This window comes from Carica papaya, chromosome 6 (assembly GCF_054855325.1).
Source record: "Carica papaya isolate Zhongbai chromosome 6, ASM5485532v1, whole genome shotgun sequence".
In the NCBI taxonomy this organism is placed as follows: Eukaryota; Viridiplantae; Streptophyta; class Magnoliopsida; order Brassicales; family Caricaceae; genus Carica; species Carica papaya.
Genome location: NC_142314.1, coordinates 1067064 through 1088613, shown reverse-complemented (window position 1 = coordinate 1088613; position 21550 = coordinate 1067064). Strand labels below are relative to the sequence as shown.

The following is a 21550-nucleotide window of genomic DNA, read 5'->3' as shown; positions in this document are numbered from 1 at the left end:
TATAAAACAATATATATATATATATATATATATACAAACATATGTCCATATATACATGTAAACAACAAGAAGACAACCCAGTAAATGCACCAAGCACCCACCAAATCAATCAATTTCATTTGTTAATTACCTTTTGAGGTTAGCAAGGAAAAAAAATTTAATGTTCTAAAATACAGAGAATAAAAATGGGTAATGGTTTTTTTAAGCCAACATTCATTGGAGCAAGAGAAGTCCAACAAGAACTGTTCCCAGAAACCACCAGCACTGAAGATTTCTCCCATACCAAGATGCAACACTCCTATCATCTGCTGATTTGGGTGCAGGGATAGCACCTGCTTCAGGCAGGTTACAAGCTCCAAAAGTCATATTAGCCTGGGAATTAAAGGTGATAAACAGGAGTTAGTACAAAATTCTAAATTGGGTTTTCGTTGTGATCTCATTTCGTCGATGGGTTATCACAATATTCCAAGATATATGTTCAGTTCCTCGCAACATCTACAGTTCAAATGTTACTACCTTTTCAGACCTGAGATAAACTTTTTAAAACTTAAAACTCAAATTCTTACTAATGAAATTACTTGAATCAAGGTGATCACCAAAATCAAGGCTTGCATTCACAGTATCTAATAAGTCTAAAATTGGCACCTTGCAATTCGCAATGTTTCCGCATCCACATATCAGATGACCATTTGTTACATCAACTGCTTCTGGAGCTCCCCCACCATCACTCCTCTGAGATATTCAATGATACGGAAATTAGCAGCACAAACCCAATTTAGGAATCACTATTTTTTTGTAACTTGCTTCGTAAGTAAATCACGTGTACCTTGTAGAAATCAACAGCAATGAAGTTAGGCCACCGGTGACCCCCTGCTTCGTAGCATGTATTGATCATAGTCATCAATGGAGCTGAATTGTGTTTGCAGGCTTGAACTATATCTGGTGAGTCAGGAAAGTAGTTTACTACCACTAGAGACCTCGATATTGTGTTCATGGCAGGTGATTCTGCACGATTTGGACATTTCCCAGCAATCATCCCGCCATTCCCATCTGTAATTAGGCACATATTAACGAGTATTATAATATGAAATTCTTCTCTTTGACCCAGTTAAATTGTGCTATGACACCATGACTCACATTGATTTTCGACTGTGTATCTCCACTGATAAGCAATTCCTTCAGCCGCCTCCTTGCCTGACTTCGAAGTAAACACAACTAAACGCTGGTTCCTCTGGATCATGTCAATTATCGTTGGCCAATTTCCACCAAATTTGGGCATTCGATTAACTGGAAACCAGTACTTCCTCAGGCCAGCAGCATTGAATAATTTAGTCAAGCCATTGGGAGATGTAACATAGTCTTCGATGAAAATAGTGATAATCTCTGTTGGGTTTGCTTCAAGAAATGCTTGAACTTCTTTCAAAACGTTAATGGCAGGTTGCTGATAAATCAGATCAGAATAAACTTAACAGGCACTTTCAAACTTTCAATTTGATTCTAAAAGATCTTAAGATGAATGGTTTTTCAAGTAACAAGCAAAATCGAGTTATTAATTTTTATTAATCTATTTATCTTCAAAATCTCACTGCACTATGATGTTTATTCAAAGAGAATTATGTCATTTAGTATTCCCAAGACATCGTTAGCAAACTTACGAAAGCTGTGTAGTTGAAGCATTTTTGTCCGAAGGAGTGACACAACCAGATATTGTTCTGGAAATCATACATGTCCAACATCAAACCTCTTACACCATTCTGCAACAAAAAATCTAACAGTTAAATCTAAATAGTGAACATTTATACCTACTCCGAAACCAAATATTATAGATTTGTTCACGATGTCCTAGAATATCCAATTAATGAACCACACTACCAACCAAAACTTCTGGTAATCAATTTTAACGATCTCAGTCGTTCATGCATTATGCATATAATTTCTCTTTTTTTTTTAACTTTGGCATCAGGATATGTTTTCATATTAGCCTTTATGTATCAAAACCAAATTCTTTGGAGAATGGGTCAAAGACAGAGGAAACAAGGGCGAATTAGAAAATTCATATGAAAAAAACTCGAAACTCACTCTAACAAAACCAAACTCTAAACATGACTTACAGGTTGAAGCTTGCTTATCAATGAGTCAACTCCTTCAAATTATTATGCACATGATTCATCTGACCGTTGTATATTTAAGGAGATTTTCAAATTGAGGAACATTATATGATTAACTTTTTGAAAAGGCCTTGATGCTTGTGTTAGAGAATAAACATGTTGGTTACACTTTTGAAGCCGCAATAATCATCTTGCTTGCCCTAATCAAATTTACGAAACACGCGAAGAAAATGTCTTTACTTGACATTAATTCCTTAAGATTTTATTTTTCTAGCTTAAAAAAGAAGGTTTCGATTCTGCTTTCAGTTAGAAAAGGCAAGCAAAGCTAACGATGAAAGTCAATAACACACCTAATCCTTGCAACAACTTGAGAAAAAAAAAAATACAAAGCTAAGTACTTCACCACTAGAAGATTAAGTCTATTATTCAAAATACTACTGCCAATATTTTAAGTGTGAACTTGATATGATAGTAGATAAAGATTTCAGGTTTTGTTTATTCTCTCTTTGTTTACGCAATGAACTGTTTCCGGGTTTATTTTTGTCAAAGCCTACTTGATGATATTAACCCAATTATATGTCAATCACAAAAAGAGTGAACAATACGAGCATCATATACTCGTATACATTCATCAGAGACTACAAAGGAGAGTTGACAACCATAGTTGACACCTTAAGCTATTATTTCTGTTGCAATCACATTAGTTACCCACCTAAAACATTATAATAAACAAACTCCCATGTGGGCAAATTGTATATAGTTTAATAGATCAAACCCACATTTTTTATAAGTTTATTTCAGAATATTCTCAATGTAAACATACCACAAGCAACCCATTACCAAGAAGTTTAAGATCATGAAACTCAGAGCTTAAAAAAGTCAGTTATCTAAAACAATTCTTAATCTTAAAGTATTAAAAACTTGCCTAGGCTACAAAGTGCTAAAACCAAAGAACAAATCCATACAAACAGATTCTATATTTCTAACATTTGTCAAAAGAAAAACCAAACAAAAAAACACACGTCACCGCCAAACTCCCCTTAAAGCCTATTTTCATACCCAAAAGGGTAAACTAAGAAAGAGCATGAAATTATAGTTTACCTAGATGTATGTATAGATGTATGGATATATGTGCTGATTAATGAAAAGAAAGGGGAATATTTGTCTCTTAAAGGAATTTCAACATACATTTAACTGACTGGTAATGGAGTCCTGCTGATTGGTAGGAGCAAGAATCAAAGACCCAGTTGCTGATTTCTCACCCAGCCGAGCAAAAGAGTTGTGAGTCGTCAACCAGGAGTATCTGTTGAAAGGAAGCTCCTTTACCTGACCCAAAATCCCAATTCACAGCCATGAACAAAAAGAAGTTGCTTTCAAACACTAACCTCTACAGAATCTGCATATACATTAAATATATATATCTAAAGATAAACGGACCTGAGAAGTGGGAATTAGAGGCTTGATTCTGGTGCATCTCGGCCGTACATTTCCATTAGCAACACAGGTTTCACAGTGTAGACCCGAGTCACAGTTCCCATCTGCTACACATGTATCTCCTTCCTGTGTTTTTACAAGAATTAATCAGAACCTCGAAAGGGAAATTCTAAAAAGAACAAACATAAAATTGCAGAAAGGAAGAAACCTTTCGAGCAGAGATGGAACTGAAGAGAAAAACTGAAGTGACAATGAGGATGACTACCTGTGAATTAATGGTAAACAGGGTTTGTTAACTTTGTTTCTCAAAGAAAAAAAAGAAGAAAGAAGAAAGAAGAAGAAAAAACCCATTTGAGAAGAAGAGATAAGATGGTAACTTTACCTTCATGACTGGCTTTTATGCTGGTTTCCTAAATTGCTTTTGCTTGATATCAAAACCTGGGATGCTGTTTGATGGAGAAACGGAGAGTGTCTTTGTGTATAAATGCATATATAACTATATTTATATACAGACTCTGAAGGATTTGCAGAGGGATGGTTAAAAAGGCAGTCGCTTTTATGCACAGCTTTTACTTCAATAAGTAAAACCAAATTGAATTAAAGTAATGTGATTTCTTTTGAAGAATTCTATTAAAATTTTCTTTTACTGGGAAGTTGCCTGGTATGATTAACACCACTTCTGATTCGGCAAGAAACCTTGAAATTTTTTTCTCATCCAAATTTTTTTAGAGACCTTTTGAGTGTATTACAACTAGTATTTTAGTGTGGAAAGTTCATTAATGTCTTTGAACTTGATATAACCTCAAAGATATTCAACTGGGTTGCTTTTAAGTTTCAAATTTATACAGGAAAATTCATATATATATATATATATAATATGTTCTTTTTCTCTAATTGATACTGATATAGCCTCATAAATATTCAATTTGGGTTGCTTTGAAGTTACAACTTTATATAAAAACAATGACAATATAATACAGATATTATACATTTTAAAACAATAATATTACAATTTAAAAAGAATATATATATATATATGTGTGTGTGTGTGTGTGTGTGTGTGTATATCTGCCAAAAAACAGTGGCACTAGAGGATTAGTAAGAGTATTGATTGTCTGAACTGGTGGGGATCTGTTTCTTCTTAAATGCAGATTGCTTTTGTGGAGGATAATTACAGCTTCCATGAAATTGTTCCTTGCAAGATAAGTATAGTCTATACTGCTCCTCCCATTGAGTCTTTTCATCTGCTCCTCCCATTGAGTCTTTTCATCATTCTCTCATGATGAGTTAATATAACTCGGTAATGAAGTATTATTTTGACGTAATAGAAATCTCCCGTTCGAATCGGATTATTCGTAAATCTAACGAACGTGAGTTTTTCTATGTTTGACTTGCTCTTAAGAATATAATCGAATAAGAATTGACGAGAAACTCGCAGGTTTTACGTGAAAGAGTTGAAATGATTGTATTATTATTATCGTTTTCCGTTTGTTTTACGATTAATCATGTATATTTTTTGATAGAAAATTATAAGTTCGAGCTTGATTATTATCTTAATTAACTTAATTAAAAAATGAAATTGACTTGAAATTAAGATTTTATTTTTATTAAATTTCTATTATGTTTAATATTCGAACTTTGAGAAAAATTTAATTAATTATTTAAGATTTCAAATTGGAGAAAAGGAGAAATTCGTACGTGTGTGTGTGTGTACATATATATATGTATGTATATGTACATGTATGTATAATCTACTACATATATGTTGGATACATAAATTTATATCTGTTATATAAACTATAAAAATGGATCATGCAGGCCCATGCACGTTGATTGATTCAGCCCATACACCTCTATTTCTCACAGGCCTAATTTACTTTAAATTCTGACCGAATTAATTTTTTATATAATAATAACAATTTATTAATCTACCAAATTTCACTAAAAATTAATTTGTAAATTAATGGTTTTAATTTACTTCAACAATTTTTAAATAAAAAATATTAGGTCAAAAATTTTATGATTATCCAAATAAAGAAACCTAAATTTTTCATACGAAATTAAATTCGGTCACTCCAATTCCGCCAACATAAATTAAATTTTTGATTGATTAAATATAAATTAAGCGTAAATTTTAGTGTAAACGTTATAAAAATTTTGATTTTTTTTTTCTGAAATAAAAAAATTAAATCTCAAAAAATATAATGAAAATATATAAAAAAAATGATTGTATTTTTAACCAAATTAAACAGGGTATTTACCATGACTTAGTAAATGTTAACCTTAATCTTTTATTTCGCTTCCGCATTCAGATTATTATATATATATTTTTTTTGAATTTTTGGGATTGTAACAATATATATAGGTAAAAAAGAAAAATTACCATTTTAAAATATGAAGTAATAAAGTTTTATTTTTTTTCTTTTCTTCTTTTTTCTAATTTTCTCTCATTTTCTCTTCTTCCAAACAAGTTATACAAAAATATATTATATTTATGATTCCAAACAGAGGGTGTCCTGGTGGTTTGTGTAGGTCCTTACACCTTCCACTTTCAAGTATCTCCATTGAAAACATTGAGATAGTTCACATGCTAATAATTCCAAAACAGAAAATTGTTTTCTTTTGGTAAAGCAACATATATATATATATATATATACATACATATATACATGCATACACAGATACACACACACACACACACATATGTATATATATGAGCATATAAAAAAAAGTTAAGATTAGCTTAACTTTTTGTCAGCAACAGAGAGCTCATGACTATAATTTGATATGATTAAGCTTTTATTTATTTGCTTTATTGAATTTAGATAAAACATTATATTATATAAACCAACAGTGTAATCATATATTTAAATCATTAATTATTAATGAATATACATGCATATACATATATATATATATACATATACATACACACACACACTTTCAACATAATATATTCTTGATGGGTTTGTATCATCATTAATTTTTACCATGAAATTCATTAAACATGTGTGGTTTGAATTTTTTTTTACCAAATTTAACAGTAAAAATAAATACAAACCACACTAACTTTGTATCATGTAATTATGTCTTTTTATGTAATTTTCTTTTCCTTAAAGCAATTTTTTTTTTTGAAGCCCATTTGAAAAATGATTTCCTATATGTACATACATATATACACACACACACACATATATATATATATATATGTCTTTATCTATATGTAGTAATATAGACCTTGCACTTAGAGTAAGAATTAATTAATTAATTACCCATTTCATCATCATAAAAAAAAATTAATAAATAGAATGTCTTCATATGTTCAATATGATGCCATTTGGTATATAAATATATATATATATGTGTGTGTATATAATTAAAAGTAAAAAGTTCATAAAGTAAAAATAAAAAAGTAAAAAAAAAAAAAAAACAAAAAACAAAAGGGTAAATACTTTTGGGTAAAACAGTAAAAATAATAATAATTAATTAGAATAATGTTTTTATATGTAATTATGTAGGGAAATGGCACAAGTGAAGGTGTCATTTTTGTCTTACTTATTATATTTTTTTGGCTTCTTTAGCAATAAGAGAATTGATGAATGTATTGCCAACTAAAGTTGGAACAAAGAAAAGAGAGGAATGGCTTCTCATTTTCTTATCCATTTACCCATTGTTATGAGAATCACATACACATATATATACACACACACACATATATATATATATATGTATATACACATATATTTTGGCAGTGATATAGTGGGTTAATATTAGATAAGGGGAATCTTATTCTCACACATGCATATGAGTAAATTTTGATTTAATTATATATATATATATATAATTTTTTTGTCCAAGTTAGTAGTTAGTATATATATATATGCATATATATATATATAAATTATTTTTGCCTGAGACTAAAGTATTATTAAAAAAAATGACAAATTATTAAATTAATTTTCAAAGTTTAATTATTTATTACAAATTAATTTATAATATTTTTTGTCATAATTTAATTTTGAATGTTTTATATTTATTTCAAATGTTAATTTTTAAAATATTTTTTAACGAAAAAAATTAGCTAATTAACTAAATTAACATGTCATTAAGATTAAAAATAATATTAGGTATATTTTTAAAATATTTAGACATTAAATAACTATTTTAGAAAATTTTAGTTATAAAATAAAAAAAAATTAATATTTGAAATAAATAAAAATAAAATATAATATAAAAATATTAAGAACAAAATTATAGTAAGTATAAACTAATTTAATAATTTACTGTACAAAAACAAGTCTGTTTCTAGTTTTTGTTTAAAGAAATTAAATTTATATTCTAAGAGAAAAACCAGAATGAGAGAAAAAATTAGAGAGGAAAGAAAAGAAATTTTCTCATGTCAAGAAAAATTTTCTCTCGATGAATTATAAAAGAAGAACACAGTATCTGAGTTAGCGGACAAAAAGGACCCACTATAACGTGAAAACGGGTCCACGATCTTCAACACAGCGGCATTTAATGGAAACTTGGGCTTCTGCACTCCAAAAGTCGTTCAATTTCCAGAAGAGGTCAAAACCATCGCCACTCTCTCTCTCTCTCCCCTTCACCTCCAAACAACACCAGGTCCCCCTCACCTCTGGTTTTTTTTTTCCACTGTACACTCTCCAGATGTGTTTACGTATATATACATATGTGTATATGTTATATTGTTTATACTCTGTTCTTGTTGTTTCACAACTCATCTCTCTCTTTCTTTGTATTTGGGCAGGATTTTTTCTTCTGAGTCTCTGTCATGGTGGTAAATGGGCGTACATTGTTGTTGGGTTTATTGGCTTTTCTTGGAATTCAGCTTCCTGTAACAATGGCAGGTTAGTTCGTGTAAGCTCTACTTCGTAGTTGAGTTTTTATTTTGTAGTTTGTTTTTATTTTCTCTCTACTCCCGTTTTGGGTAAGTTTTTATTGTTTTTTGTTGTTAAATTTGGAAATCTGGAAATGGGTTTTTTGATTAATACTTGAAAAGTGCTGGAATCTGCTTGGCTTGATTTTTCTTTTGGTGGACACTCAATGTAGTGTATGGTATGTTATGTGGGTTCTGGGGGAGTTACTGGAATTCCTTGATTGATGCATTATGTTGTGGCAGTGGGTTTACACGGAACTTGGTGTTGTTTACTTGGTCTGTTAGATTTTGAGCTGATTGGGAGTCTCCCATGGTAGTATTATTTTTCTTTTTCCCTAGTATTTAGCTTAATGGGGATTTTGCTGAGAAATATTTTGCAACAGGGGTTCTGGGTTTTGTTGTCTGAGTGGACAAGTTGAGCTCAGTGCTTGCAGGCTTTGAATTGCCGGTGGTTAGGTTTCTTTCAAAATTTACACCACGGTTTTTCATGATCCTCGGCCATTTTTGGGAGAGGAAGAAGTATGGAGTTGGAATGAAAAAATGCAGGGTAACTGCTTAGGATGGGTGATGGAGTAAAAGGGAGACAAGGGGAACATTTCACTGTCATTTCTCTCTGAAGTAGCAAATATTTTCTTATGGGGATTTTTTTTTTGTATTATATGACTAATTTAACAGTGTGAATGAGAGTTAAATATTTTTTCATTGTAAGAACAACATTCTCCTTTCTGGGAAGTGTTACTTGTAATCTGAGCTTACAGCATTAGTTGCAAGAACTACTGCTTAATCTTAATGTTTTAATACTGTTATACCTGATATATTAACATCTAACAGCTGAAAGACTAATGTTGATAATTAATATTGCTAGCTCAACCTAGCTACAATGTTCTCCTTTTTCGTTTAGCTTGATAGAGTCTCCTGTTAATATGGAGTTTGAACGGTGTGGTATCCTTCCTATTTTTCAAACTAAATCCTAGTTAACTTTGTCACTATGAACATGATATTAAATAACATGAAACATGCGTAGTGTGGTCATTGTGATTTACTTCACGAGCTCATGCATAGAACACTAGCCCAACTTCACCAAATTTTGCAAAATGCTAAACTTATTTATAAATTGAAAAGGATATGTATATATTCAAAGTTGACACCCATATTGATTAAATGTTCCTCCTACTTTTTCAGATTGCCCCCTGGATGTGAGTGGGTCAAACTTTACACTAGTGGCTTCAATGTGTTCAAATAAAGATGATAGAGGAAAGTGTTGTCGGTATATCAATGCTTTTATTGCAGTTTCTATAGCCCGCTATGCAAATGCAACAAGCAATCTTGGTGTTACTACAGATTCATCTGAAATCTGCCTCAACTCCATATTGCAAACTATGGAACTGTATGGAGTTCCTCGAAATGCCACAGTTTTCTGTGGGCTTGGAACTAAAATTCCTGTAAATTATGATTGTAAGGGTCGGACGACTGTCATGCAGATGCTTCAGTCTCCAAGATTTGAAGATGTTTCAGAAAATTGCAAACTGCCACTTTCAAAGGAAAGTAACTGCAGGAAGTGTTTGAATGCTGGCATTATTTACCTCCATCGACTAGTAGGAACAGAAAATAATATGACATTGAGTACTTGTCGCGATGCAACTTACGCTGCACTTGCAAGTCAAGTAGATGATGCTTCAGCTCTAGAACTTGCCAGCTGTTTCTTTCAAGTGCCGGGGCTTAACGTCACCCGAGGTATGAGAAGTTTCTATATAAGGGTCTTTTTTAATGTGTCAAAATATTTTGCCTTTGTATGAAATAATGTGGATGTCCCCGCATTCCCATCCCCTTTGTCCTTTTTCTGTTGGTCAGATTTTCACTCTTTGGTGTCAGTTTTGCATGTGCATTTCAAAAAAAGTTTTTCACGTGCATGCAAATTTTTCTTCTTGTTAATGTGGTTATTGACTGATGGCAACGGTTCTTTAAATCTTTGAATATATACATAGTACTTGATCAGGTTTTGGAGACTTGATATCATTTCTTTATCACTTGATAATGTCAGTATAGTTTGCACAAATTAATAAAAATTGCAAGGAAGGCTAATATGTGAACCAGAAGAGTGTTTCATATCCCCTTAACAAAAATTATCAATCGATTTTCTGTTAATAGGCATAGAGATATGATTAGGTACACTTGGTGGACCAAAATCAAGAGAAAATTGCAGTCACACCGAGAAGGCAGCTTCTGTTGATTCAAGGGAGGCATTATATGCGGATGAGAACTCGGGTCTGATACTTAAGATGTGTGAATCAGTGCAAGAGGACTCCAGAAAAACAGCCAGATGCTTCTGGGACAAGACATTGATTTAAATTATACTGTCGCTAAAAAAAAGATTAGCCAGCAGCTGTTAACTCCATTGGCACCTGGCCTCCTGTAAGGCCTTTGATGTCATGGGTTTTTACCTGGTGAATTATGCCCATGTTTTGGGACTACCCGAGAAAAAGATAAGAAAAATATGGAGTATGCTCAAAGATACAAAAATATGGAGTATACTCAAAAAAGCTATTCTGTTCAATCATTTTCCCATATGATGTAAATTACTGATTCTAGTGTTACCTATTTAGAACATGCAATATGGTGATGTTTTTTATTTTGTACTTTTCCTATATGCCTTCTTGATCTAGTGTTCATTATTCTTACCAACTCATTTCGTTTTAACTTTGATGATAGTTTCAGAGCCATCTCCACCATCATCTACCCCTAAAGTTTCTCCAAGTCCATTGATTGCTGCTAGCCCGAGCCAACATGTGCAGGCATTGCCCATAAATAGAGATCACCATAGCTTCCATTTGACACTAATTCCAGGTGTTGGCATTGCTGTCACGGCAGTCGCTATTGTGATGCTGATTGTCTTGATAGTCCTTATTCGTAGGAAAAATAGAGAATTAAATGATTCAGAGAGTAAGGATAAGAGCCCTTCAAAGCCCTTCCCTTCTCGTCCTGTATGGAAGTTTCAGGAAGGTGTGACTCTGCTTCTTTGGTAGTTATGTGGTTCTGCAGCCTGGCATATACCAAACATAACTTTTATAGTGCTGCTCTTTTTTTGGGGAGTGGTTACTGAATGCAGGTACTCCAATGTTTCGGAAGTTAAGCTACAAGGAGACAAAAAAGGCAACTGAAAATTTCAACACTGTCATTGGACAAGGAGGATTTGGAACTGTGTACAAAGCTCAATTTAGTGATGGCTTAGTAGCAGCAGTCAAACGGATGAACAAGGTCTCAGAACAAGGGGAGGACGAATTCTGCAGAGAGATAGAGCTCCTTGCAAGACTGCATCATCGTCATCTTGTTTCTCTTAGAGGCTTCTGCATTGAAAAGCATGAGAGGTGACCCATTTTTGCATGCATGTCCATTTAACAGAATTCTATCTAACTGAAAGTATTAAATTTTTTTGCTTGGTTTATGCCAGGTTCCTCATGTACGAGTACATGGAAAATGGAAGCCTAAAGGATCATCTTCATTGTATGCTTCTCAGTTTCTTCAGTTTACTTTTTTTTTTTTAACTTTTACAACCCTGAAGAAAAATAGATAGTAGTGAAAACCTTAAAATGGAAATGGATTATTTCCGTGTTGGTTTCAATAGAATTTGTAATCAATTTCCATGGTTTTGGGCGCAAATACCCTCTTTTTTTCTCCCTCATAATTTCATGCCTTTATTCCTGCTTTTTGTAATACTTTGATATCTTAGGGACTTGATTGACAGCGTGAATGATTCCTTTATGGTCATAAATATATGGAAGATTAATGAGATGACTTATTTCTCGATCATTCTAAAAGCCTTCGTTTTCAAGGGTGGGTCCTCTGAATAGGTTTCATCTCATGCTTGTGCAGCCCCAGGAAAGGCTCCTTTAAGTTGGCAGACCCGAATCCAAATTGCCATTGATGTGGCTAATGCACTGGTAATATGCAGGATAACACACCTTGAATTGAGTCATTTTGGGATTCATTTCACAATTAAATTATATATTTTTTCCCTCAAACCTTATTCTTTTCTGCAGGAATACCTCCATTTCTATTGTGATCCACCACTCTGCCACCGAGACATAAAGTCTAGCAACATTTTACTGGATGAAAATTTTGTTGCAAAGGTAGTGCATCTGTTGCCTGCATATCTGGAGTTGTGGTCTGTACTTAATTTCTCCATTGCTTCCATGAAAACACAAAGTATATATTTGTACATACGAAACTTTAATTTCTTGGATTAGTTCCTCTTTTATGCTGTATTATATCTCCCAGATTGCGGATTTTGGCCTTGCACATGCTTCCAAAGATGGTTCTATCTGCTTCGAACCAGTTAATACAGATATCCGGGGAACTCCAGGTAAGCAAAATAGTTGGATGGCATAATAAAAATCCTTCATTGTTATTTACTGAAGAAACCTAAATATTAGATGTTCTTCAGGTTATATGGATCCAGAGTATGTGGTCACTCAAGAGCTTACTGAAAAAAGTGATGTATACAGCTATGGCGTGTTACTGCTCGAAATAGTAACAGCGAAAAGGGCAGTACAGGATGGTAAGAATCTGGTAGAATTGTCCCAACGGTTTATGGTGTCAGAACTATTATCCGAGCTTGTAGACCACCGTATCAAAGACTCTTTCGACATAGACCAGCTGGAGACAGTAGTAACCATTGTGAGATGGTGCACCCAGAAAGAAGGGCGGACTAGGCCTTCAATCAAGCAAGTTCTTAGACTTCTATATGAGAGCTCTGACCCATTACACAGTGGCTTTATAAGAGCCGTTGAAGATGAAGAGTATGAAAGAACAGAGGGAATAGGAAGGAATAGTAAAGGAAAAACGCATAGGAACGATATGATTTTTCACAGTGGAGATGCAAGATGTCTTGCTTCATCGTCAAGCACATCTAGATCATATTGCAGTAGGAGCTTTTTGCTTGAAACTGGATCTCCACAATCTCCTCCCAACATACCCTCTCTTTGAGTCCAATATTCGATTGCTTTTGCTGGCAAGTCATAGATAGAACACGTTGAGGACATCCAGTTTGCTTCTATATTGTGAGGGTGGGGAATCCACGATGTGCCACCATTCCTCGGTGCAGTGAGTTTACTTTCATACTATAGATCATGTCAATTACATAGTGTTAGAAATTAGGGAATTATAAAACCAGTTACCATTATTTTTTTGTTTATTGCCCTAATATTTTTTGGATCAATAGAAAACATTTTTTTCTTGCTTGTATCATTGGTTCAGCCATGGCTCGTTATTTCCTGTTATGGAGAACGCAATTGGTTGTGTTCTGTGAAATGAAGTTGTTGCTGTCAAACTCAGAGCATGTAAATGTTAGCAGTTAGGATGTTTCAGTGGATATTATATGCTTGTGATTCATTGTTGTCACTAGATTTTTACCTTCTTTGTTCTTCTTCTGTGTATATAATTCGACTTTTCTCATTGCAACAAGAAGCTGTGATGTTTGAATGTGCCTGGTAAGTTTCGACAAATATAAAATTATTATTATTTTTCAAAAAAGTAATGCAAAATTAGTCTATAAAAAATAGCTCGGTGTAATTTTTATTTTAATAAAAACATAGGTATTCACTCAAACAATGATGATGATGATGGTAATAGTAATCATCTCTCACGATGAGATAATGTATTTAAGAGAATCTTATACATTTGATTTTAGCTAACAACTCAAAAATTTTTTTTTCTGAGAGTATGATGATAACTCAATTAGTATAATTAATTCACATAACCATGATTAATTATTTATTCAGGTCGTGATCCGTCCATACTAATCTCATAAAATGACAGGCTTGGATCGAGAATTTTTTATTTCGTGAGGAAGCATGAAGAACTTAATTTTTTTTTTCAGTTCTTGGGTTATAATGTTTTGGTAATTGATGTTTAGAACTTGAAAGTTCCAGTGTTTTATACATATGTATAATGTAAAGAGCTCGGTATAGAATTTATATTTGTATTTGTAATGATGCATTAAGAAATTGTAATTCCACCTTTACTTCAGAATTAATATAATCAATGTAGGATGTTTAGTATATAGAATATACACACACACACACTCCTGCTGAGTCCTAAATTGTAATTATGTGTATATATTATATGGACGATACAAATTATGCCAAAGCTGTAAACAAAATAATTGCCGGCAACATGACAATATCAAGGTAAAATCTAGGCCAGCCTCTTGTAAAAACTAGAAAGTTTTTTTTTTATAGCTTCTACTCTTTTTATAGGATACATAGAATCCGGCTTCACTTGATACTTACTAATCAACAATGAATCAATTCACTTGCTTACATTTGCTCTTTTCTCTCTTTCTATTTGCCAGCTTGTCGTCCTCGTCCAGGTCTGGGGAAAACCGGAGGACCTACATTATCCACATGGACAAATCAGCGATGCCGGATTCATTTTCAACTCACCATGATTGGTACATGTCAACGTTGTCATCTCTGTCTTCGCCCGATGGCATTTCGTCTACCCATCTGTATACTTACAATCATGTGATTGATGGATTTAGTGCTGTGTTATCACAGTCTCACTTAGAACAGCTTCAGAGTTTACCTGCTCATCTTGCTACATACCCTGAGACATTTGGCCGACTCCATACTACCCGGTCGCCGAAATTTCTTGGCCTAAAAAGACAAAGTGGCATATGGCCTGCATCTGGGTTTGGTGATGACATGATTATTGGTGTTCTTGACACCGGCATTTGGCCCGAAAATGAGAGCTTCAACGATGACGGGATGCCCCCGGTGCCGGCTCGTTGGCACGGGATATGTGAAACCGGTACAGAATTCAACCCTTCTCATTGCAATAGAAAGTTGATTGGGGCTAGGTCCTTCAGTAAAGGAATGAAGCAGCAAGGCTTGAATATATCCAAAACAGATGATTATGATTCTCCAAGGGACTACATGGGCCATGGATCTCACACATCGTCGACTGCTGCTGGCAACCAGGTGCAGTATATTGATTATTTTGGATATGCCGGAGGAACATCCATCGGTATTGCACCGCGGGCTAGACTTGCTATGTACAAAGTGTTGTTCTTCAATAACAGCTATGATGCTGCTGCAACTGATGTACTAGCAGGCATGGATCAAGCTATAGAAGATGGTGTTGATGTCATGTCACTGTCTCTAAGCTTCTACGAGACACCTTTTGACGGTAACCCAATAGCCGGAGGAGCCTTTGCTGCACTAAAGAAAGGGATATTTGTTGCATGCTCAGCTGGAAATGCAGGGCCTCATGCATATACCATTCATAATGGAGCTCCCTGGATCACCACTGTTGGTGCTGGAACCATTGACAGAGATTTTGCAGCACAAGTAACATTTGGAGATGGAGCTTTATCAATTTTTGGAAGATCTGCTTACCCAGAAAACTTACTAGTTTCTAGGGTTCCTATTTACTATGGACATGGAAATAGAACAAAAGAAATCTGCAACTATTACTCGTTAGACCCCGAAGAAGTTGCAGGCAAGTACATATTCTGTGACTTGGACTTGGATACGGGGATAACAATGTACCAGCAATTGGGTGAAATGGATAGAGTTGGAGCTGCTGGAGCAATTTTTAGTTCAGACATTGGCCAATTTGTTCAACCACAAGAATATTTCAAGCCATTTGTGTCTGTGATACCAAAAGATGGAGATTTGATCAAGAATTTTATAACCAAATCAAGGAATGCAACAGTGAGCATAAAGTTTCTAATAACACAGTTGGGCATCACACCAGCTCCACAGGTAGCCTACTTCTCATCAAGAGGGCCTGATAGGAAATCACCATGGATTCTCAAGCCTGATATTTTGGCACCTGGGGTTAATATCTTGGCAGCTTGGGCACCCAACAGAGGCTTTGCTTCAATACGAGATGATCTTCTGCTCACAGATTATGCTATTGTCTCAGGCACCTCCATGTCTTGTCCTCACATAGCCGGCACAGCCACATTGCTTAAAGCTGCTCATCCTGACTGGAGTTCAGCTGCTATCCGATCAGCAATGATGACAACTGCATATGTAACTGATAACAAAAATGGTCAGATCATTGATATGAACAGTGGCGTTGCTGCTACTCCTCTTGATTTTGGAGCAGGGCATGTAAATCCTAACAAAGCCCTAGATCCTGGTCTTGTCTATGACATTCAGGTTGAGGATTATATCAACTATCTCTGTGGGCTCAACTATACAACATCGCAGATTAAGATCATTACAGGAACTTCGAAGTTTACTTGCGATCAAGCTAGTATTGATCTTAACTATCCCAGCTTTATCCTCCTCCTAAATAATACAAACACTACCACCTTCACTTTCAAGAGGGTTTTGACAAATGTAGCGGAGAGTAGCTCAGCCTATCATGCTGTAGTCAATGCTCCTGCCAGTATGACAGTGATTGCACATCCATCCACAATTTCCTTTGCTGGAAAATACAGTAAAGCTGAGTTCAGTCTGACTGTGAGCATTAATTTGGGGCATGCCACTCTTCCACAGAGTGATTATATTGGGAATTATGGGTTCTTGAGCTGGTATGAGATCGGTGGAGAACATGTGGTAAAAAGTCCCATAGTCTCTGCTTTTGCACCTTAATTACCCATCAGAAGTAATTGGTGCAGAATCTTATGTAGCCCATATAAAAGTACAAATGCTTTGCAATTCACAATGAATACGAAATCTTTTCATTCTCACAGCGGATATATCTAGTTGGCTAATTGTTTTGAAGCTTATGGAAACCTAAAAAACCATGTGCAGGTGTTTGTTCAGACGGTCAGAAAACACGAATCAAACTAACATAAGAGCTAAATCTTCCAACCCCACATATATATATATATACATGCACGTGCACTTGTGTATGAAATCCATCCACCAAAGATGTCAAATGGAAGCATTCACATGCAAAAGCAAAGCTTTAATGGCTCCAAACCTAAAGATTTCAAAAATGAAGAGGCAAAACATTTATAGACAACCACTGGCAAATTAGCTTTTCATCCAATGGCCTAAAGAAGACAAGTTAGTTTGTATACAATTAAATTGCACTTTGCTTGATTCTTACATGGACAATTTCAGATTAAACCTTCTCATCCATGGAGGATACATGTGGGGAAGCATAAAAATGTCCTTATATCCTCTGCTATCACCATCTATGAGAACTTAAGAAAAAAAGATCGAAAAGTAACAAAGAAAGAGTGAGAAGTTATATGCATACCTCGACTCTGTAATCTATGTGTGTCCCAAACAAACACTGAAATGTTACATAAAAGGGAAATTTCTGTATTCTACTAGCCTCCAGCTGCTGCCAGGAATTTTCTACCACTACCTGGTTCTACATGTAGGACAGCAACATCTCTCACCTTGTGTAACAGCTCCTCCAGCTGATTTACACCGAATTTTTTATAGTCTAGCGCTTTCTTGTACCTTTGCTGGTATATAGCCTCAAAACAACCCAAGAAAATCCGACAAGAGTAGCTCACTAGAATCTCTTGCAGCTCATACTTGAACTGATCTATATTACACATGTAAATCTCACATTGAGCTGTTTTCTCTGCAGTACTCTTCCCGTGGTTTCTCCTCTCATTATGTTCTTCAACCACAACTCTCTCCTCATCTGAAAACTCATCTGAAGAACCCCCAGCTGGAGCTATATCAATAGTCTCTTCTTGAGTCCCTTTCCCTTTCTTATCCCTCCTCATCAGAACCAATGGAGGTGCACTTGGGCTTGATTTCCAGTTCCTAAGGTAAACAAATTTTCTTTGGCCCTTTCCATCTATTGCCATCGTGTCACCCATCTTCTTGAAAAGGTTCACAAGCTTACATGCCCCATACTCTGACATATAAAGAGGCCTCCCATAGAGCTTCTGGTAATCAGCAGGAACACGCGTAAGAGGCAGGCATCCTCCTGAGAGCTCAAGCAACTTAACAAGCTGCAACTTCAGGCCATTAATATCTCCAGGCTGTACCCACATAGAGTAATCAATTTGATCACTTGAATAACCCGGGCAGGCTGATACTTCATTGAAGCCAGATGGAAGACTATGTGACCTCAAATTTGCAGGAAAACAAGGCATGGCACTCGCGTACTCGGATAAAGATTGCGACATACTAGAGAAGTCTCTCGAGTTGTAATAGTTTTGTGACAGTCCCCTATAAACAATAGCTTCCTCTTCATTTTGACCATCTGAGCGATCACTGATATGGCAGCCCATGACATACCCAGCAATGTCACATGGTCCTCCACGAGGTATTGAAGCCTTTGCTGCAGGTACAAAGCCTTCCCCACGAGCCACACTTGGCCAATCCCACACAAATTTACCAGCATTGCAAAGGGCAGATGAAACACCCACCCCAGAAGGAATAACAAGAATTACTACATACCCCCGTTGACCAAGTATGTGAAGTGCTGGAGCGAAATCAACATCACCTGAAATAAGCATGATAGAAGAAGGTGGAGGATTGTCAAGGGCAAACAGAAACATGTCAATCAGGATAGCCTTGTCTGCAGCATCCTTTCTGGTATTTGGGACATCAATAAGCTTGACACCAGTTCTTTGGCAGCCCTCTCTGAGTCGGCGGGGAAACGCATTAAAATCCCCATAAGCAGAAAATGTCGTAACAGCTCCTTTTATTACAGGGTGCAACCGCAAAGCCATTCTTATATTACCAGCAACATCTTCCGGGCGGACATCACTAGGGACAGGACAATTCTCAATGTCCCAAAGGATGGCCACGGGACCTTCTAAGGAGGCACAATTTTGCCGGTTTAAAGGTGTTTGAACAGCATTGATGTTTGATTCTGACTCATGTGTTTCCCTTTGTTCTGAAGAATCCATTAGAAACTACTGATGCTGATAAATTTGAACAAGCTATCTCCTTAATTGCACAAGTCAACAGCTCCTGCAGATGATCAAGATGACGAAGAGACTACTGAGAGAAAGAAAATATTACATGCAAAGTACTTCAATAACCAAATGAATGAAATCATGTCATGACCACCCTCCCTATTGAGAAAATAATTTCATTTCCTCCTTTATACGCAGAGTAATCTAAAAAATTAAATGCATAATATTAAATAGAAAAAAATCTTTTTCAAATGGAATTATTTATCTTTCTAACTCCTCTAATTTAGAAATATGTAAACTATGTTGAATAAAATAAAAACTTCTCTAATCTTTTCTCTATCTTGAAGTCTCTCCTGCACAGTTTCCTAAATAAAGTTATGCAAAAGTTTTAGTGAATAAAGCATTTATCGTTAGTGGATTTCTCAATATATAGCTTACTTGATTCTGAATATTGTTACACTTTATTATTCCTCAATATTTCTTATGAGCTCATTGTATATATAAAAATATTAAAATATTATGTATAGATGGATACAGAAACATATAAACAATATATAAAGGGATCAAGATGCAATTTCTTATCATGATTAATAATATGAGCAAAATTGATAATCACTATACAGTAGTTAATAAAATGGATCCTACCAGTGAGAGATTTGCCCCAGCAACCCATGCCCTATTTACTTCTAGGGATTCCCAGCCCTCAATCAAATTCCTGGCTCCGCTAATGGATACCAGCCATCTACAAGATTGGTTTTTGGTGGTTCAAAATATTTCAAGAAGTTCATATACTTCTTCATTCACTCAACATTCATCAAAGCACTTGAGAAATCAACCGCTTGGAGGAAAAAAAAAAGAAACATGCACATTCAATATTTTTTCTCAAATTTTTTCAGAAAAGGCAAGGGTCCTCAGTAGTTAAACTGAGCATGTTGCAGTAAATATGTTAGAATAGCAGCACTTAAATCTTTCCTTCTTTCTATTTATAAATGCAAATGGAGAAATCAAGAGAGACAAATGCAACAATCATTTTAATAATTAAGCTGAAAGCAGTTAATCATAACCATCCATGCCAGACTTCGTATTATCACACTCTTTCTTTCACCTTCTAAATTGATTTCAGATGGACTCAAGCTGAGAAGTTACCTGAACCTGCTAATAGAACTTGAAATGACAAATTGTACGATGGTATAGGAAAAAGACTAGTTAGTAGATTTGCCGCTTGCTTACTTCCAAGTTCCCAAATTTAGCACTCATTCAATAACACCTCTTTACAAATATCAGGAGATCAGCACAAAGAACTCCATCTGACTAATAAATGTTGTATCTAAATCAATTACTTGAACTTCAATAAATGTCCAAGGCATACGAAAACTAGTCTTGTCTGGATGGAACACAAAAAAAAACCTTTATAGTGATTTAAATTTTCCAGGCCCTTGACAAGTAGACTTTCGCACAATAACATTCAACAATCACCAAGAATAAATGATTTCTAGTAACCAAAAACCCTGTATTTTAATTTTAATAATGAACTTTTAAAGATTTACTCTCAAAACTTAAACCTAGTTTTCATTTGACAGCTTATCCTTGACTATAAAAACACCCGACAGAAAACAAATATACTACTACAATCAGGGGAAATTAATAACCTTGGTCCAAAAACTAATTAACCCAGAAAAAAAAAGTTCCATACTGATTATCAGCTTCTGGTTCCGGCATTTTTTCCGGCAACCAAACAAAACCCATAAGAAATATAACCCAGTCAGTAGAAAATTAAATCAAACCCACTTAATCTTTTCGATAAAACAAACATAATCACAAAAAAAGAACAGAGACAAAACCGCACCTCATACTGAGTTCACAACCCGTGTAACCAGAAAGATAGAAGCTCAGATCCTGACTATGAACACCACATATCCTTTTTACATTGTATAACCCAGAAAATATAGAGGTGAAGAGATCGAATATGGATGAGACGGGGGAAAAAGGAAGCTCTTCAAGTTCTTCTTCTCTGACGAATTTATGAGAGAAGAATAGGAGAATCGATAATATAGATAGGTAAGCTGAGAAAACTGAGATTTTTACTCGAGATTTTTGGAGTGATAGCTGGTAAGTATCAGGGGTTTTACTTGTGTGCGGAAATTATTTTGGGCTGTAAAATGTAGCATTCATTGCCAAGATTTACAGCCCAAAAATGGAGTTTCTTCTTTTATATATATATATATTTATTATTTCTTCTGGTTTTATTAAATTTTGTAGGGA

At 34.8% G+C, this 21550-nt stretch overlaps 3 protein-coding genes and 1 pseudogene across 7 annotated transcripts; 2 read left to right on the top strand and 2 right to left on the bottom strand.

The window, feature by feature from the left end:
* Positions 1-81: 81 nt before the first annotated feature.
* Positions 82-4216, bottom strand: LOC110810244 (PI-PLC X domain-containing protein At5g67130-like). The gene is made up of 9 exons (XM_022036346.2): positions 3925-4216; positions 3751-3807; positions 3546-3668; positions 3297-3434; positions 1656-1754; positions 1138-1441; positions 827-1050; positions 646-732; positions 82-372 (listed from the first exon to the last, which is right to left on the bottom strand). Exons 1-9 carry the CDS (start codon positions 3928-3930, stop codon positions 214-216), a joined length of 1197 nt encoding a protein of 398 aa, XP_021892038.2. The 5' UTR covers positions 3931-4216; the 3' UTR covers positions 82-213.
* A 3739-nt stretch (positions 4217-7955) lies between these two features.
* Positions 7956-13836, top strand: LOC110810252 (putative receptor-like protein kinase At1g49730). 2 transcript variants are annotated; one of them, XM_088206605.1, is made up of 10 exons: positions 7956-8165; positions 8311-8410; positions 9622-10173; positions 11155-11439; positions 11546-11804; positions 11888-11940; positions 12310-12377; positions 12477-12566; positions 12715-12799; positions 12881-13836. In XM_088206605.1, exons 2-10 carry the CDS (start codon positions 8335-8337, stop codon positions 13420-13422), a joined length of 2010 nt encoding a protein of 669 aa, XP_088062731.1. In that variant the 5' UTR covers positions 7956-8165; positions 8311-8334; the 3' UTR covers positions 13423-13836. The 2 variants fall into 2 exon arrangements, with proteins under 2 accessions (XP_088062731.1, XP_088062730.1); XM_088206604.1 differs by having other exon boundaries at positions 7960-8165; positions 11149-11439.
* A 689-nt stretch (positions 13837-14525) lies between these two features.
* LOC110825252 (Putative endonuclease or glycosyl hydrolase) lies at positions 14526-21464 on the bottom strand. Of its 4 annotated transcripts, none has more exons than XR_015812884.1 (3): positions 21135-21464; positions 17659-19343; positions 14526-16875 (listed from the first exon to the last, which is right to left on the bottom strand). XR_015812884.1 is itself a non-coding variant. In XM_088206606.1 (2 exons), the coding sequence occupies exon 2, from the start codon at positions 19277-19279 to the stop codon at positions 17732-17734; it is 1548 nt and encodes a 515-aa protein (XP_088062732.1). In that variant the 5' UTR covers positions 19280-19343; positions 21135-21463; the 3' UTR covers positions 14526-17731. The 4 variants fall into 4 exon arrangements, 1 of the variants encoding a protein (XP_088062732.1); XR_015812885.1 differs by having other exon boundaries at positions 14526-16089; positions 16192-19343; positions 21135-21463; XR_015812883.1 differs by having other exon boundaries at positions 14526-17186; positions 21135-21463.
* Positions 14611-17115, top strand: LOC110825251 (subtilisin-like protease SBT3 pseudogene; annotated as a pseudogene).
* Positions 21465-21550: the final 86 nt, after the last annotated feature.

What these genes read in the sequence shown, in the direction of transcription:
- LOC110810244 (XM_022036346.2), bottom strand. An exon ending in GTTCCATCTCTGCTCGAAAG is followed by an intron (nt 3,669 to 3,750) that starts GTTTCTTCCTTT and finishes GTAAAAACACAG; the next exon opens with GAAGGAGATACATGTGTAGC. An exon ending in CCATTACCAGTCAGTTAAAT is followed by an intron (nt 1,755 to 3,296) that starts GTATGTTGAAAT and finishes TTTTTGTTGCAG; the next exon opens with AATGGTGTAAGAGGTTTGAT.
- LOC110810252 (XM_088206604.1), top strand. Translation starts at nt 8,335, where the DNA reads ATGGTGGTAAATGGGCGTACATTGTTGTTGGGTTTATTGGCTTTTCTT. An exon ending in GGGGCTTAACGTCACCCGAG is followed by an intron (nt 10,174 to 11,148) that starts GTATGAGAAGTT and finishes CTTTGATGATAG; the next exon opens with TTTCAGAGCCATCTCCACCA. An exon ending in ATGAAAATTTTGTTGCAAAG is followed by an intron (nt 12,567 to 12,714) that starts GTAGTGCATCTG and finishes TATATCTCCCAG; the next exon opens with ATTGCGGATTTTGGCCTTGC.
- LOC110825252 (XM_088206606.1), bottom strand. Translation starts at nt 19,279, where the DNA reads ATGGATTCTTCAGAACAAAGGGAAACACATGAGTCAGAATCAAACATC.